This window comes from Heterodontus francisci, chromosome 20 (genome assembly GCF_036365525.1).
Source record: "Heterodontus francisci isolate sHetFra1 chromosome 20, sHetFra1.hap1, whole genome shotgun sequence".
Lineage (NCBI taxonomy): Eukaryota > Metazoa > Chordata > Chondrichthyes > Heterodontiformes > Heterodontidae > Heterodontus > Heterodontus francisci.
In genome coordinates, this window is record NC_090390.1 from 88,889,299 (window position 1) to 88,906,885 (window position 17,587).

Consider the following 17,587-nt stretch of genomic DNA (forward strand, 5'->3'; position numbering starts at 1 on the left):
GCGGTGCCAAAGGACTGGAGGACAGCTCATCTTGTACCATAGTTTAAGAAGGGAGAAAGGGATAGACTGAATAATTACAGGTCAGTCAGCCTGGAAAATTATTGTAAAAGATTCTGAGGGACAGGATAAATCTTCATTTAGAAAGACACGGATTAATCAAAGACAGTCAGCACGGATTTGTTAAGGGAAGGTCGTGTCTGATTAACATGATTGAATCTTTTGAGGAGATAACAAGGAGGGTCGATGAAGGTAGTGCATTTGCTGTAGTCTATATAGATTTTAGCAAGGCTTGAGCCAAGGTCCCACATGGCAGACTGGTCACGAAAGTAAAAGCCCATGGGATCCAAGGCAAAATGACGAGTTGGATCCAAAATTGGCTTAGATGCAGGAAGCAAAGCAATGGTTGATGGGTGTTTTTGAGACTCTAGGACTGTTTCCAGTGGGGGTTTGCAGGGCTCAGTACTTGGTCCTTTGCTTAGAGTGGTATACATCAATGATTTGGACTTGAATGTAGCGGGTATGATTAAGAAGTTTGCAGACGATAGAGAAGTGGTTGATAATGAAGAAGCAAGCTGTGGACTGCAGGAAGATATCAATGGACGAGACAGATGGGAAGAACAGTAGCAAATAGAGATTTAATCCAGAGAATTGTGAGGTAATGCATTTGGGGAAGGCTAACAAGGTAAGGAATACACAATAAATGGGAGGATACTGAGATGTGTAGAGGAACAGAGGGACCTTGGAGTGCATGGCCACACATCCCTGAAGGTGGCTGGAGAGGTGGGTAAGGAGGTCAAGAAGGCATATGGGATACTTGCCTTGACTAACAAAGTATAAGCTGGGAGGTTTTGCTGGAATTGTATAAAACAGGAGTTGGGCCACAGCTGGAATACTGTATACAGTTGTGTTTACTGCACTATAGGAAAGATGTAATTGCAGTAGAGAGGATGCAGGGGAGATTTACGAGGATGTTCCTTGCATTGAAAGTTTTAGTTATGAGGAACAATTGGATAGGCTAGGATTGTTTTCTTTGGAACAGAAGTTGGGGGTGGGTGTGGGGGAGACCTAATTGAAGTTATAAAATTAGGAGGGGTCTGGATAGAGTGGATAGGCAGACCCGAGTCCCCTTGGCTGAGCGGTCCATAACGAGGAGGGGCTTAGATTTAGGGTAAGAGGTAGGATGTTTACCGGGGATTTGAGGGGAAATGTTTCACCCAGAGGGTGGTGAGGGGCAGGAACTCACTGCCTGAAAGGGTGGTAGAGACAGAAACCCTCATAACATTTACAAAACTCATGGATATGCATTTGAAGTGCCAAAACTTACAAAGCTACGGACCAAGAGCTGGAATTGGGATTAGGCTGGATGGCTCCTCTCAATCCTGTCAACGGTACAGTTAGTAAATCTCCGCAGCAGGATGGAGAGTAGCTGAAGGGTAGGTGGAGGGTAAGTGGACAGGAGGTGATAGTTGTGGAGGGGCAGAGGAGGGAAGGTGTGAGAGGGATTGGCAATATTTCAAACTGGGAGAAAGCTATTGAAGTTTTGGACTAGGTCTGGTATTGTGAAGTCTGAGAAAGTTCACTGGCCCCACCCTGTGGCAGCGAGGAGCATTACAATTGGAAATTGCTCACTGACACATCTCTCCAGAACAGACCTTCAACATTGTGGGTAAATGTGGAGTGCTGTGCTAATTTGATTGGCTGGTTGATCCTGAAAGGGACCTTTGGTTGACAGGTCTTCATGCGTTTCAGATCAGGAGGTCGCTTTCAGGCATTGGGCTGTTTTCTTGGCTGACAGGTCCTCAATGAACGAACATAGTCAGGACGACCGTGTGTAGGTTATCAACAAATATCCAGATTACGGAACTGTGGGATACATCCAGCATAAACACCTCCTCACTGACCCAACAACTGAGGTCCCTGGCTTCAACCTCCTTCTTCACAGACAGTGGACAGGGCGGCACAGTGGCGCAGTGGTTAGCACCGCAGCCTCACAGCTCCAGGGACCCGGGTTCGATTCCGGGTACTGCCTGTGTGGAGTTTGCAAGTTCTCCCTGTGTCTGCGTGGGTTTTCTCCGGGTGCTCCAGTTTCCTCCCACAAGCCAAAAGACTTGCAGGTTTGATAGGTAAATTGGCCATTATAAATTGTCACTAGCATAGGTAGGTGGTAGGGAAATATAGGGACAGGTGGGGATGTTTAGTAGGAATATGGGATTAGTGTAGGATTAGTATAAATGGGTGGTTGATGTTCGGCACAGACTCGGTGGGCCGAAGGGCCTGTTTCAGTGCTGTATCTCGAATCTAATCTAATCTAATCTAATCCACACAGGACATGAACAATGCAGACACCAACTCCAAGTGGAAGATGAGGAACGAGCTAAAGTGGCCATTAATCCCAGACCATGGAACACATCACATAAATCTGCCCACTAAGATCTGTTGTGGGAAGCACCTCATTTCCCCAGTCCATATCTCAGGAGATCTCGAATGGATATCCGACGAGACAAACCATTATCAGCATTTCCTATCATCAGAAAGATGAACAATACTGAAAGATATGGCAAGAGCCCCTGTATATATTAAACTATCAGAAACAGAAAGGCTTTACTCTGTATCTAACCCCGTACTGTACCTGTCCTGGGAGTGTTTGATGGGGGACAGTGTAGAGGGAGCTTTACTCTGTATCTAACCCCGTTTTTTTTTTTTCGTTTTTTTTTAAGGTGACCTTTATCCCTCAGGCCCCCTTTATATACACACTTATATTTTTAAAATAACTTTATTAAAACCAGATAAATAAACAAAAAAACTCAAATTAAAATGCCATTCTCGGCGTCGACAATGCACTCCAGTCCCTGCGGTGCCCACCGGTCGCGGAAGGCCTCAAGCGTACCGGCGGACACCGCATGCTCCTTTTCCAGGGACACCCGGGCGCGAACGTAACCGCGGAAGAGGGGCAGGCAATCGGGGAGGACGGACCCCCCGACGGCCCGCAACCTGGACCTGTGAATTGCCACCTTGGCCAGGCCCAGGAGCAGACCGACGAGGAGATCCTCCTCCCGGCCCAAGCCCCTCCGCACCGGGTGCCCAAAGATCAGGAGCGTGGGACTGAAGTGCAGCCAGAATTTGAGGAGCAGCCCCTTCAGATACTCAAATAGGGGCTGCAACCTCGCACACTCCGTATAAATGTGGAACACGGACTCGTCCAGGCCGCAGAAAGTACAGCTGGCCTGGGAGTCCGTGAACCGACTTAAAAGCCAATTGCACGGGACTGCTCTGTGCAGCACCCTCCACCCCAGGTCCCCGATGTAAAGGGGGAAGACTCCCGCGTAGAGAGACCTCCATCGGGGTTTCCCCTCGCCGCCAGATGGCAACGCGGACCGCCAGGGCGTGTCCGGCCGGCTGACGAGGGCGAGGAAGTGGAGAGTGTGCAGGAGCAGCCCGTACAGGAAACCCCTCCGCGCCGATTGGAATGGCACGGAGGGCATTTCCGAGAGGCGGCTCGGGTTGTGCGGGACCGGCTCCCGAGGAGGGTTTCGGGGCCTGGGTCCGATGAGCAGTTCCAGCCGAGCGGGGATCAGCTCGGCCGGGATCGCTCCGCACTCCCGAGCCCCCTCGCCACCCGCAGTGAGGGGCGTCCCGGGGGTTTCGGCTACTCCTCCGCCCGCCGGACCGTCCCCGGAGTCGGCCGCCCGGACAGCCGAGGCGCTCTCCTCCGCCGGCGGGGGAGCGCCCTGACTGGAGGCGACCATGTTCCAGACTCGGAAAAGATCCCGGTAAAAGACAGGCAACTCCCTCAGAGAGGCGCGGCTAACGGACTCCACCGGGAGCTGCGTGTCGTCTTGAAGGCAGTGACACTGGCGGAAAAAATACGTCGCCAGCGCACACCATCTGGGAGGACGCTCGACGTACAGGTAACTCTGCAGGGTCCGAAGGCAGAGAGTCGCAGCCTGGGTGCGGACGCACACCAGCGACTGACCGCCCTCCTCGATCGGGAGACTCAGGACCGCGGCAGAGACCCAGTGTTTCCTCTTGCCCCAGAAGAAATCGACGAGTTTCTTCTGGATCTTGGTGGCAAATACAGGGGGCGGGGCCAAAGTGACCAACCGGTACCACAGCATGGAGGCCACCAGTTGGTTTATGACCAACGCTCGGCCCCTGTAGGAAAGCACTCGGAGCAGTCCTGTCCAGCGCCCCAGCCGAGCGGTGACTTTCGCCTCCAACTCCTGCCAGTTTGCCGGCCAGACTTCCTCAGCGGGGCTAAGGTGGACTCCCAGATAGAGGAGGTGCGTGGTGCTCCACGCAAAAGGTGTCATCTCCTCCGGCAGGGAGTCCACCCGCCACTGACCAACCAGGAGTCTGGAACATTTCTCCCAATTGATCCTCGCGGAGGACGTGGCAGAAAAGGTCTGCTGGCAGTCGCGCATCCTCCGCAAGTCAACGGGATCTGTGATTGCGAGGAGCACGTCGTCGGCGTAAGCCGAGAGGACGACCCGCATGGCCGGCTCGCGCAGAGCCAATCCCGTCAACCTCCTGCGAAGCAGGCACAGGAAGGGCTCCACGCAGATGGTATACAATTGGCCGGACATGGGGCACCCCTGACGCACTCCTCTCCCAAATCGAAGGGGCGCCGTCAAGGACCCGTTAACTTTGACTAGACACTCTGCGGCGGCATATAAAAGTCGGACCCGGGCCACGAAATGCGGCCCGAGTCCGAAAGCGCGCAGAGTCCCGAAAAGGTAATCGTGATCCACCCCGTCGAACGCCTTCTCCTGATCGAGGGAGAGAAAGGCGACCGACTGACCAGTCCTCTGGGAAAGATGGATCAGGTCCCGGACCAGGTGGATGTTGTCCTGGATGGACTGGCCCGGGACCGTGTAGGACTGGTCGGGGTGGATCATGTGGGCCAGCACGGAGCCCAGGCGGGTAGACATAGCCCGGGCAAAGATCTTATAATCCGTGCTGAGGAGGGAGACCGGACGCCAGTTTTTAAGCAGGCGGAGATCGCCCCTCTTCGGCAGCAGGACGATAACCGCCCTGCGCCACGAGAGGGGCATCTCCCCGGTCGCCAGGCTTTCCCCCAGGACCCGCGCGTAATCGTCCCCCAGGACGTCCCAGAACGCCCTGAGGAACTCCACGGTCAACCCATCCAGCCCTGGGGATTTGCCCCTCAAGAGCTGGTGGAGGGCGCCAGTCAGCTCCGCCAATGTGAGCGGAGCCTCCAATCCTTCGGCGCCCTCCGGGCTGACCTGCGGCAGGTCCTCCCACAAAACTCTGCGCGCATCCTCGCTGGACGGATCCGGAGAGAACAACGCACTGTAATACGTCCGGACCAGGAGGCCCATTCCCTCCGGATCCGTGATGGAGGATCCGTCGTCGGCCAGCAGCTCGACGAGCTGCTTACGGACCCCCCGCCATTTTTCCAGCGAGTAGAAGAAGGGAGAGGCGCGGTCCAAATCTTCCAGGATCTGGATCCGCGACCTCACGTACGCGCCTCGGGACCCTATGAGCTGCAGGTTCCTCAGCGCGCCCTTCTTCTCTTTGTACGCCTGCCACAGGGCCGGGTCCACGACGGCATGACCGAGGCGGGATTCCAAGTCGAGCACCTCCCTCTCAAGGCGCCCGATCTCGGCTTCCCGCCTCTTGGTCGACCACTTCGCGCACTCCTGACAGAAGACGCGGATGTGAGTCTTGCCCACATCCCACCATAGCCTCAAGGAGGGGAAGCCCCCCTGCTTCCTTCTCCAGTCGGCCCAGAATCGACAGAACGAGTCCCGAAATCGCACGTCCTCCAGCAGCCGGTTGTTAAAGTGCCAGTACGCGGACCCCGCCCGCGTGCGGAGCGGAGTGAACTCCGCCCACACCAGGCGGTGGTCCGAGCACGGCACCAGCCGCATGGAGGCCGCCGAAACGCGGGAGACGTACGCCTGCGAAATGTAGAGGCGGTCGATCCGCGACCCCCCTCCTCCAGACCTCCACGTGAAGGCGCTGGAGTCGGGATGGAGATTACGCCAGACGTCCACCAAGTTAAGGGAGCTGATCAGTCCCCTCAACTTCTCCACCGACGCTTGGCCGCGCTGGGGACCGGAGCGATCCCCCACCTCGAGGGTGCAGTTAAAATCCCCCCCGAGGATGATGCACTCGCCGCTATCGATGGAGCTCAAGAGAGCGGACACTTCTTCAAAGAAGCGCGCTTGCAAAGCGCCGGGCCTGGGCGCGTACACGTTCACAAAGTGGAGCGGCACGCTACCCAGGCGAACGGCGAGGTGGAGCAAGCGGCCCGGCACTAGCTCCTTGACCCCCAAAATCTCCGGCTGAAAAGTCGGGGCCAACAAGATAGCCACCCCACTAGAAATAGGGGTGAGGTGACTCATGTAGACCCCACCCTGCCACTCCAGGAGCCAGGTGGCTTCGTCTCCCGGAACGGTGTGGGTTTCCTGCAGAAAGCTCACCGCGTATCTCCCTTCCCTAAGGACTGAGAGATTGTGAAATCTGCGGTGAGCCCCTCTGCTGCCGTTGATGTTGAGGCTGGCTATGGTTATCTTCATGTCAAAGGTACTTAAAACCCGTCACCAACACCTCACTGTGAGGAGGGAGTGGAAGTGCACCTGGCCCTCCACTCCCCCAGCAACCCATTGAGGAACACATTAAAACGGCGCCTCTCAACCAGTTTCACGTCCGCGCGCTTGCCCGCTATCTTAAGGGCGGCACGGACGGACTGGATGATCAGCGCCAGATTCGACCAACGGTCGAGGGCCAGCTGAACTTTACTGCGGCAACCTCTGCAAGCCGCGAGGAAATCCCGGAGTTCCGCCGTGGGGATGAGAGGAGATTCGGTGGGAGGCACGAGGGACTCCACCACCTCACTGGCGATGGAATCAAGGTCATCCTCCGTGCCCAACACCGAATCCCCATCCTCCTCCGGGTCGTCACCGCCAGCGGCTGACACATCCACCACACACTGTGGGGCGGACGTCCCGGCCGCGCCAGCTGGTCCCGCCTCCGTCATGATCCCACCCCCAGGATCGATGGCGGAGGAGTCCTCTCTGGGTTCTATTGTGAAACTGGAGCCTGTAGGCACCAGCGGTTCAGGACCCCCCTCCACCTCCATCCCCAGGCCAATGACTGGTCCAGAGGAGACAGAAGTTCCGGACTCCGGGAAACCAGCCGGAGCCGAGACTGGAGGCGGCGAGAGGAGGCCATCTCCCGCTCCGCCAGCACCCACAGGCCCAGCAGATGGGGCAGCATTCTCAGTTATAACTGGGTCGGGTGTCTCCTGGTTGGTGGTGGACTCCGGCTGGGAGGCCCGACCCTCTGGGGCCTCGCCCTCCCCTTCATTCAGGACACCCGACCCAGTAGCAGTGGCGGAATGGGCGGTTTCCCCAGGCTCCCCCACCACACGCAGGGCCCCACTTACTCCTTCAGGAGGGGCCTCACGTACCGGGGCCATCCCCTCCCCTCCATCCTGAGGAATAGGGAGCACCTGCCCGGACTTTGCAGCCTTGGTGGTGGCGGTAGGGGGCACCTGAGGACCAGAAACAGGAGGCTGCTCCCCTCCAACAGATGGGCCCTGCACCTCAGGGCCCTGTGTTATTTCTGTGGAGGGGTGCCTTCTCCTCTTTTTCGCACTTGGGCGCGGAGACTCAGAGACCTCCATGTCATCAGAGGCCTCCGCCTCCGCACCCTTTTTTCCTTTTTTAGTCACCCTGGGCCTGAGCCCAGCCCTGGGACAGGTGGATTCCATGGGAATGGGCTTTGGGCTGAGCTCAGGCTCGGGTTGAGTCAAAGTGTCCAGGGGACGCGCCTCACGATGTTTCTTTTTTCCCCGCGTCTTCCTTCCGCTCGGACGGACGCTCCCCTCCCCGCCAGAGGCTGTGAAAACCACAGCCTCCGGAACCGACTGAGCGGTGTCTGTTGGATGTGCGGGGGGAGTGGGAGGAGGTGCTGTGGAACCACTCTGGGCCGCCGAGGTGGAGCTGGCGGCCGGGAGGTTGGGGCAGTTCTTACGAACATGCCCCACCCCCTTGCAGACGTGGCACCGCGCCCCGTCCGAGGTCCAAAAGACGCGGTAGGCCGTCCCCTGGAACTCCACATTAAATTGGCCCTCCGTGTCCTCCTCCCGCGCCAGCTGCATAAATAACTGGCGGCGGAAGGAGTAGACATGTTGGAGGCTGTGCTCCCGAAGACCAAGCCGGACTGGGGTGATCCCCGACCTCACCTCCCCCAGATGGTGCAGGTGGGGGAGGAGGAGCTCACTGGGAATGAAGGGTGGGACGTTGGACAACATTATCCGATGCGCAGTGGCCCCCAGAGGGTCCACTGGCAGGAAGGTCCCCCCCACAGTGAGCCCTTTACTCAGGGCCAGGGACACCGCCCGCTCGGTCTTCAAAAAGAACACAGCCTTCCCATACATCTTTGAGGCCGCAACAATGGCCGAGGGGCCGACAACCACGGCCATTGCCTTAACGCAGGCCTCAATAGACATGTTGGGGTGGGGATAGCTCTTCACCCCATGGCTGCATGTCAATAATTTAAAGGGTGACGGGGCCACGTGGGCAGCCACAGAAGCTGCAGCTGCGTAGGTAGTAGAGGGCCCCGCCACCGGTGATGAAGGGCTTGCCATGGGTCCAAGAGCTAAACCCACCCCAAATTGTGGACTTGCACACTAAATAACAGATTCACAGAAAAATTTGAAAAGACAAACAAACAAACAACAGGTTAGTGGAGAGGCTGAGGTAAGAGAGGAGAGGCAAAGGCAGGCTGAAAGGGATGACTTGCTTTCTGGAGGTGGTGCTCACAGTACACTTAAAACAAACAGTCTTTGAAGTTGGTCTTCCGGTCTTCTGGTTGGGGGAGTCGTCTTCACCTGGGTCAGCTGAAGCTGCCCAGGCACTATCTATCCCCTTCAGTCTGTTTAGCTGGGCAGCTTCAGCTGACCCAGGCTTGGCAATTGGGGTGGGGAGGGAGCTTCCCTGTGTGCTTTTGCAGCAGCACAGATTCCTGTTGAATTGGCAGCCCCACCCCTTGTTGTTCCAGCCACTTGTTCCTCCCCCAACAGTCCAAAGTAAATTACTGGTGTTCAGCACCCACCTCCAGACAAAGCCTTGTTTCCAAAAAAATGTCCCTTTCTTCTCTTTAATGGAGACTGTTGTTGGAGTTTTCCTCTGCTTGTTGGTAGCTGCTCTCCCTTGCTCAGTGCAGCACCTCTCTCCACCTCTGCAACCTCCAACTGCCACCAGCACTCTCAGCTGCACCTCGTTGAGGCTCTCAACACTCAGGCTCCCAAATCAGAGAGCAGGCAATCCTGTTTTTTTTTTTTTTTTTTCTTTTTTTTTCTCAAGGCGACCTTTATACCCCAGGCCCCTTTTATATTTTCCACATCGAGGGGGCCTTTATCCCTCAGGCCCCCTTTATGTACATATTTACAGTTTTAAAATAACTTTATTAAAACAGATAAATAAACAAAAAACTCAAATTAAAATGCCATTCTCGGCGTCGACGATGCACTCCAGTCCCTGCGGTGCCCACCGGTCGCGGAAGGCCTCAAGCGTACCGGCTGACACCGCATGCTCCTTTTCCAGGGACACCCGGGCGCGAACGTAACCGCGGAAGAGGGGCAGGCAATCGGGGAGGACGGACCCCCCGACGGCCCGCAACCTGGACCTGTGAATTGCCACCTTGGCCAGGCCCAGGAGCAGACCGACGAGGAGATCCTCCTCCCGGCCCGAGCCCCTCCGCACCGCGTGCCCAAAGATCAGGAGCGTGGGACTGAAGTGCAGCCAGAATTTGAGGAGCAGCCCCTTCAGATACTCAAATAGGGGCTGCAATCTCGCACACTCCATATAAATGTGGAACACGGACTCGTCCAGGCCGCAGAAAGTACAGGTGGCCTGGGAGTCCGTGAACCTACTTAAAAGCCTATTGCACGGGACTGCTCTGTGCAGCACCCTCCACCCCAGGTCCCCGATGTAAAGGGGGAAGACTCCCGCGTAGAGAGACCTCCATCGGGGTTTCCCCTCGCCGCCAGATGGCAACGCGGACCGCCAGGGCGTGTCCGGCCGGCTGACGAGGGCGAGGAAGTGGAGAGTGTGCAGGAACAGCCCGTACAGGAAACCCCTCCGCGCCGATTGGAATGGCACGGAGGGCATTACCGAGAGGCGGCTCGGGTTGTGCGGGACCGGCTCCCGAGGAGGGTTTCGGGGCCTGGGTCCGATGAGCAGTTCCGGCCGAGCGGGGGTCGGCTCGGCCGGGATCGCTCCGCACTCCCGAGCCCCCTCGCCACCCGCAGTGAGGGGCGTCCCGGGGGTTTTGGCTACTCCTCCGCCCGCCGGACCGTCCCCAGAGTCGGCCGCCCGGACAGCCGAGGCGCTCTCCTCCGCCGGCGGGGGAGCGCCCTGACTGGAGGCGACCATGTTCCAGACTCGGAAAAGATCCCGGTAAAAGACAGGCAACTCCCTCAGAGAGGCGCGGCTAACGGACTCCACCGGGAGCTGCGTGTCGTCTTGAAGGCAGTGACACTGGCGGAAAAAATACGTCGCCAGCGCACACCATCTGGGAGGACGCTCGACGTACAGGTATCTCTGCAGGGTCCGAAGGCGGAGAGTCGCAGCCTGGGTGCGGACGCACACCAGCGACTGACCGCCCTCCTCGATCGGGAGACTCAGAACCGCGGCAGAGACCCAGTGTTTCCTCTTGCCCCAGAAGAAATCGACGAGTTTCTTCTGGATCTTGGTGGCAAATACAGGGGGCGGGGCCAAAGTGACCAACCGGTACCACAGCATGGAGGCCACCAGTTGGTTTATGACCAACGCTCGGCCCCTGTAGGAAAGCACTCGGAGCAGTCCTGTCCAGCGCCCCAGCCGAGCGGTGACTTTCGCCTCCAACTCCTGCCAGTTTGCCGGCCAGGCTTCCTCAGCGGGGCTAAGGTGGACTCCCAGATAGAGGAGGTGCGTGGTGCTCCACGCAAAAGGTGTCATCTCCTCCGGCAGGGAGTCCACCCGCCACTGACCAACCAGGAGTCCGGAACATTTCTCCCAATTGATCCTCGCGGAGGACGCGGCAGAAAAGGTCTGCTGGCAGTCGCGCATCCTCCGCAAGTCAACGGGATCTGTGATTGCGAGGAGCACGTCGTCGGCGTAAGCCGAGAGGACGACCCGCATGGCCGGCTCGCGCAGAGCCAATCCCGTCAACCTCCTGCGAAGCAGGCACAGGAAGGGCTCCACGCAGATGGTATACAATTGGCCGGACATGGGGCACCCCTGACGCACTCCTCTCCCAAATCGAAGGGGCGCCGTCAAGGACCCGTTAACTTTGACTAGACACTCTGCGGCGGCGTATAAAAGTCGGACCCGGGCCACAAAATGCGGCCCGAGTCCGAAAGCGCGCAGAGTCCCGAAAAGGTAATCGTGATCCACCCTGTCGAACGCCTTCTCCTGATCGAGGGAGAGAAAGGCGACCGACTGACCAGTCCTCTGGGAAAGATGGATCAGGTCCCGGACCAGGTGGATGTTGTCCTGGATGGACCGGCCCGGGACCGTGTAGGACTGGTCGGGGTGGATCATGTGGGCCAGCACGGAGCCCAGGCGGGTAGACATAGCCCGGGCAAAGATCTTATAATCCGTGCTGAGGAGGGAGACCGGACGCCAGTTTTTAAGCAGGCGGAGATCGCCCCTCTTCGGCAGCAGGACGATGACCGCCCTGCGCCACGAGAGGGGCATCTCCCCGGTCGCCAGGCTTTCCCCCAGGACCCGCGCGTAATCGTCCCCCAGGACGTCCCAGAACGCCCTGAGGAACTCCACGGTCAACCCATCCAGCCCTGGGGATTTGCCCCTCGAGAGCTGGTGGAGGGCGCCAGTCAGCTCCGCCAACGTGAGCGGAGCCTCCAATCCTTCGGCACCCTCCGGGCTGACCTGCGGCAGGTCCTCCCACAAAACTCTGCGCGCATCCTCGCTGGACGGATCCGGAGAGAACAACGCACTGTAATACATCCGGACCAGGAGGCCCATTCTCTCCGGATCCGTGATGGAGGATCCGTCGTCGGCCAGCAGCTCGACGAGCTGCTTACGGACCCCCCGCCATTTTTCCAGCGAGTAGAAGAAGGGTGAGGCGCGGTCCAAATCTTCCAGGATCTGGATCCGCGACCTCACGTACGCGCCTCGGGACCCTATGAGCTGCAGGTTCCTCAGCGCGCCCTTCTTCTCTTTGTACGCCTGCCACAGGGCCGGGTCCGCGACGGCATGACCGAGGCGGGATTCCAAGTCGAGCACCTCCCTCTCAAGGCGCCCGACCTCGGCTTCCCGCCTCTTGGTCGACCCCTTCGCGTACTCCTGACAGAAGACGCGGATGTGAGTCTTGCCCACATCCCACCATAGCCTCAAGGAGGGGAAGCCCCCCTTCTTCCTTCTCCAGTCGGCCCAGAATCGACAGAACGAGTCCCGAAATCGCACGTCCTCCAGCAGCCGGTTGTTAAAGTGCCAGTACGCGGACCCCGCCCGCGTGCGGAGCGGAGTGAACTCCGCCCACACCAGGCGGTGGTCCGAGCACGGCACCAGCCGCATGGAGGCCGCCGAGACACGGGAGACGTACGCCTGCGAAATGTAGAGGCGGTCGATTCGCGACCCCCCTCCTCCAGACCTCCACGTGAAGGCGCTGGAGTCGGGATGGAGATTCCGCCAGACGTCCACCAAGTTAAGGGAGCTGATCAGTCCCCTCAACTTCTCCACCGACGCTTGGCCGCGCTGGGGACCGGAGCGATCCCCCACCTCAAGGGTGCAGTTAAAATCCCCCCCGAGGATGATGCACTCGCCGCTATCGATGGAGCTCAAGAGAGCGGACACTTCTTCAAAGAAGCGCGCTTGCAAAGCGCCGGGCCTGGGCGCGTACACGTTCACAAAGTGGAGCGGCACGCTACCCAGGCGAACGGCGAGGTGGAGCAAGCGGCCCGGCACTAGCTCCTTGACCCCCAAGATCTCCGGCTGAAAAGTCGGGGCCAACAAGATAGCCACCCCACTAGAAATAGGGGTGAGGTGACTCATGTAGACCCCACCCTGCCACTCCAGGAGCCAGGTGGCTTCGTCTCCCGGAACGGTGTGGGTTTCCTGCAGAAAGCTCACCGCGTATCTCCCTTCCCTCAGGACTGAGAGATTGTGAAATCTGCGGTGAGCCCCTCTGCTGCCGTTGATGTTGAGGCTGGCTATGGTTATCTTCATGTCAAAGGTACGTAAAACCCGTCACCAACAGCTCACTGTGAGGAGGGAGTGGAAGTGCACCTGGCCCTCCACTCCCCCAGCAACCCATTGAGGAACACATTAAAACGGCGCCTCTCAACCAGTTTCACGTCCGCGCGCTTGCCCGCTATCTTAAGGGCGGCACGGACGGACTGGATGATCAGCGCCAGATTCGACCAACGGTCGAGGGCCAGCTGAACTTTATTGCGGCAACCTCTGCAAGCCGCGAGGAAATCCCGGAGTTCCGCCGTGGGGATGAGAGGAGATTCGGTGGGAGGCACGAGGGACTCCACCACCTCACTGGCGATGGAATCAAGATCATCCTCCGTGCCCCGCACCGAATCCCCATCCTCCTCCGGGTCGTCACCGCCAGCGGCCGACACATCCACCACACACTGTGGGGCGGACGTCCCGGCCGCGCCAGCTGGTCCCGCCTCCGTCACGATCCCACCCCCAGGATCGATAGCGGAGGAGTCCTCTCTGGGTTCTATTGTGAAACTGGAGCCTGTAGGCACCAGCGGTTCAGGACCCCCCTCCACCTCCATCCCCAGGCCAATGACTGGTCCAGGGGAGACAGAAGTTCCGGACTCCGGGAAACCAGCCGGAGCCGAGACTGGAGGCGGCGAGAGGAGGCCATCTCCCGCTCCGCCAGCACCCACAGGCCCAGCAGATGGGGCAGCATTCTCAGTTATAACTGGGTCGGGTGTCTCCTGGTTGGTGGTGGACTCCGGCTGGGAGGCCCGGCCCTCTGCGGCCTCGCCCTCCCCTTCATTCAGGACACCCGACCCAGTAGCAGTGGCGGAATGGGCGGTTTCCCCAGGCTCCCCCACCACAAGCAGGGCCCCACTTACTCCTTCAGGAGGGGCCTCACGTACCGGGGCCATCCCCTCCCCTCCATCCTGAGGAATAGGGAGCACCTGCCCGGACTTTGCAGCCTTGGTGGTGGCGGTAGGGGGCACCTGAGGACCAGAAACAGGAGGCAGCTCCCCTCCAACAGATGGGCCCTGCACCTCAGGGCCCTGTGTTATTTCTGTGGAGGGGTGCCTTCTCCTCTTTTTCGCACTTGGGCGCGGAGACTCAGAGACCTCCATGTCATCTGAGGCCTCCGCCTCCGCACCCTTTTTTCCTTTTTTCGTCACCCTGGGCCTGAGCCCAGCCCTGGGACAGGTGGATTCCATGGGAATGGGCTTTGGGCTGAGCTCAGGCTCGGGTTGAGTCAAAGTGTCCAGGGGACGCGCCTCACGATGTTTCTTTTTTCCCCGCATCTTCCTTCCGCTCGGACGGACGCTCCCCTCCCCGCCAGAGGCTGTGAAAACCACAGCCTCCGGAACCGACTGAGCGGTGTCTGTTGGATGTGCGGGGGGAGTGGGAGGAGGTGCTGTGGAACCACTCTGGGCCGCCGAGGTGGAGCTGGCGGCCGGGAGGTTGGGGCAGTTCTTCCGAACATGCCCCACCCCCTTGCAGACGTGGCACCGCGCCCCGTCCGAGGTCCAAAAGACGCGGTAGGCCGTCCCCTGGAACTCCACATTAAATTGGCCCTCCATGTCCTCCTCCCGCGCCAGCTGCATAAATAACTGGCGGCGGAAGGAGTAGACATGTTGGAGGCTGTGCTCCTGAAGACCAAGCCGGACTGGGGTGATCCCCGACCTCACCTCCCCCAGATGGTGCAGGTGGGGGAGGAGGAGCTCACTGGGAATGAAGGGTGGGACGTTGGACAACATTATCCGATGCGCAGTGGCCCCCAGAGGGTCCACTGGCAGGAAGGTCCCCCCCACAGTGAGCCCTTTACTCAGGGCCAGGGACACCGCCCGCTCGGTCTTCAAAAAGAACACAGCCTTCCCATACATCTTTGAGGCCGCAACAATGGCCGAGGGGCCGACAACCACGGCCATTGCCTTAACGCAGGCCTCAATAGACATGTTGGGGTGGGGATAGCTCTTCACCCCATGGCTGCATGTCAATAATTTAAAGGGTGACGGGGCCACGTGGGCAGCCACAGAAGCTGCAGCTGCGTAGGTAGTAGAGGGCCCCGCCACCGGTGATGAAGGGCTTGCCATGGGTCCAAGAGCTAAACCCACCCCAAATTGTGGACTTGCACACTAAATAACAGATTCACAGAAAGATTTGAAAAGACAAACAAACAAACAACAGGTTAGTGGAGAGGCTGAGGTAAGAGAGGAGAGGCAAAGGCAGGCTGGAAGGGATGACTTGCTTTCTGGAGGTGGTGCTCACAGAACACTTAAAACAAACAGTCTTTGAAGTTGGTCTTCCGGTCTTCTGGTTGGGGGAGTCGTCTTCACCTGGGTCAGCTGAAGCTGCCCAGGCACTATCTATCCCCTTCCGTCTGTTTAGCTGGGCAGCTTCAGCTGACCCAGGCTTGGCAATTGGGGTGGGGAGGGAGCTTCCCTGTGTGCTTTTGCAGCAGCACAGACTCCTGTTGAATTGGCAGCCCCACCCCTTGTTGTTCCAGCCACTTGTTCCTCCCCCAACAGTCCAAAGTAAATTACTGGTGTTCAGCACCCACCTCCAGACAAAGCCTTGTTTCCACAAAATGTCCCTTTCTTCTCTTTAATGGAGACTGTTGTTGGAGTTTTCCTCTGCTTGTTGGTAGCTGCTCTCCCTTGCTCAGTGCAGCACCTCTCTCCACCTCTGCAACCTCCAACTGCCACCAGCACTCTCAGCTGCACCTCGTTGAGGCTCTCAACACTCAGGCTCCCAAATCAGAGAGCAGGCAATCCTGTGCTGTACCTGTCCTTGGAGTGTTTGATGGGGACAGTGTAGAGGGAGCTTTACTCTGTATCTAACCCCAGTGCTGTACCTGTCCTGGGAGTGTTTGATGGGACAGTGTAGAGGGAGCTTTACTCTGTATCTAACCCCAGTGCTGTACCTGTCCTGGGAGTGTTTGATTTTAACACATGGTGAAATAAAGTGTCTTTTTTTGCTCTCTTTGATTTGATGAGCTCAGTGAAAGACCCAAACCAAAATCAATGTAAAAAGTGTATTTGACTCTATGTGTTGTGGTGAGGCTGTCCACGCTTCCCTGGGATTTGATTTGAATGAATGCTGCTGAATGAATGTATGTGTACAGGTGTGAGTGCAGTGCACTGCATTGCCCAGCTTGTACTTACCGCCTGAAATTCCTGGTCACTGGCACAGGGAAAGGCTAGAAAACCATCCGGCGACTGAACACTCTCTGAAAAATATCGGACTGCACGGAAATGGTTGCAGGAGAGAAAGTTCTTTGTACCTGAGGGAAACAAAGTACTTCTAATTCACAATTAATCAGGTGTGACTTTGATGGACCAGGAGGTTTGTCAATTCCAGGTCCAGTTGGCATAGAGAACTCAGAGATAGGTTGAAGACAGGGCAACAGCTCTGCCATTGCCCTTTAAAGGAGCAGTTCTGTCATGTTTTCCCTGGCTTAAAGGGGACAGTAAACTTTCAGAAGGAAGCACTAGCCTTCAAGGAAGTTCAGTCAGGATAGCCCACGGTGCTAGGCCTGAGCTCTGAGAGGAGACTGTTATGCTGAGGGTTACATTCACTGGTGAAGGGATGATCTGATTCACAGGACGTGGGTGTCAGTGACAAGCAGTGTGAAGATGAACAGGCCACAACATGAATTGTCACCTCGCCAACAGGGGGATAGACTGACACATTGGGAGGATTTTATGGGCTCCCACAATCAATATAATGGGGGGAGGGACACACCCGCCCACGGGTCACTAAGGTCCCACTGGACGATTACCAGGAGCTCTCGTCTCCATTCACCAGGAGTGTCAGGAGTGGGGTTTGAACCTGAGACTTCCTGACTACAAGACAGGGGCATCAATGCTTGACCCAAAGGATCAATCCATATTGAGCAGGATGATGGGAATTGACTGGGTGGGAAGGAGAGACCTTCCCCGAAATCAGGGAATTAGAGTCCCACCTTCACTCGGAAAGATCCCTCATTGTGGCAGCAGCTTCTCCTTAACCAATTCCATCAGGCACTCCGAGATGAACTAGATAGGCCGAATGGCCTTGCTCTGTGCCACAATGACGATCTCATACTGTCCCACTGACTCCAGGCACATTTTACATGAAGATGCAAAACACGACTGCACTGATCGAGGGACTTGTGTTACTGTTAGCAGAGAACCGGGACAGGCTGTCCAAACGCCAGCTCCTGACGAGCAGAACTCCCACCAGAAATACCAGCACACCACACACTGCTCCCACCAGAAATACCAGCACACCACACACTGCTCCCACCAGAAATACCAGCACACCACACACTGCTCCCACCAGAAATACCAGCACACCACACACTGCTCCCACCAGAAATACCAGCACACCACACACTGCTCCCACCAGCAATACCAGCACAC

General features: G+C 57.6%; 1 protein-coding gene across 1 annotated transcript in view; it reads right to left on the reverse strand.

Moving 5' to 3' along the window:
* The window catches only part of LOC137380986 (inactive pancreatic lipase-related protein 1-like), a 106,909-nt gene that overhangs the window by 11,736 nt on the left and 77,586 nt on the right, over positions 1–17,587 (reverse strand). Inside the window, exon 9 of the mRNA XM_068053406.1 lies at positions 16,349–16,467. Within this exon, the coding sequence (XP_067909507.1) occupies positions 16,349–16,467 (119 nt within the window). The remainder of the gene's footprint in view (positions 1–16,348; positions 16,468–17,587) is intronic.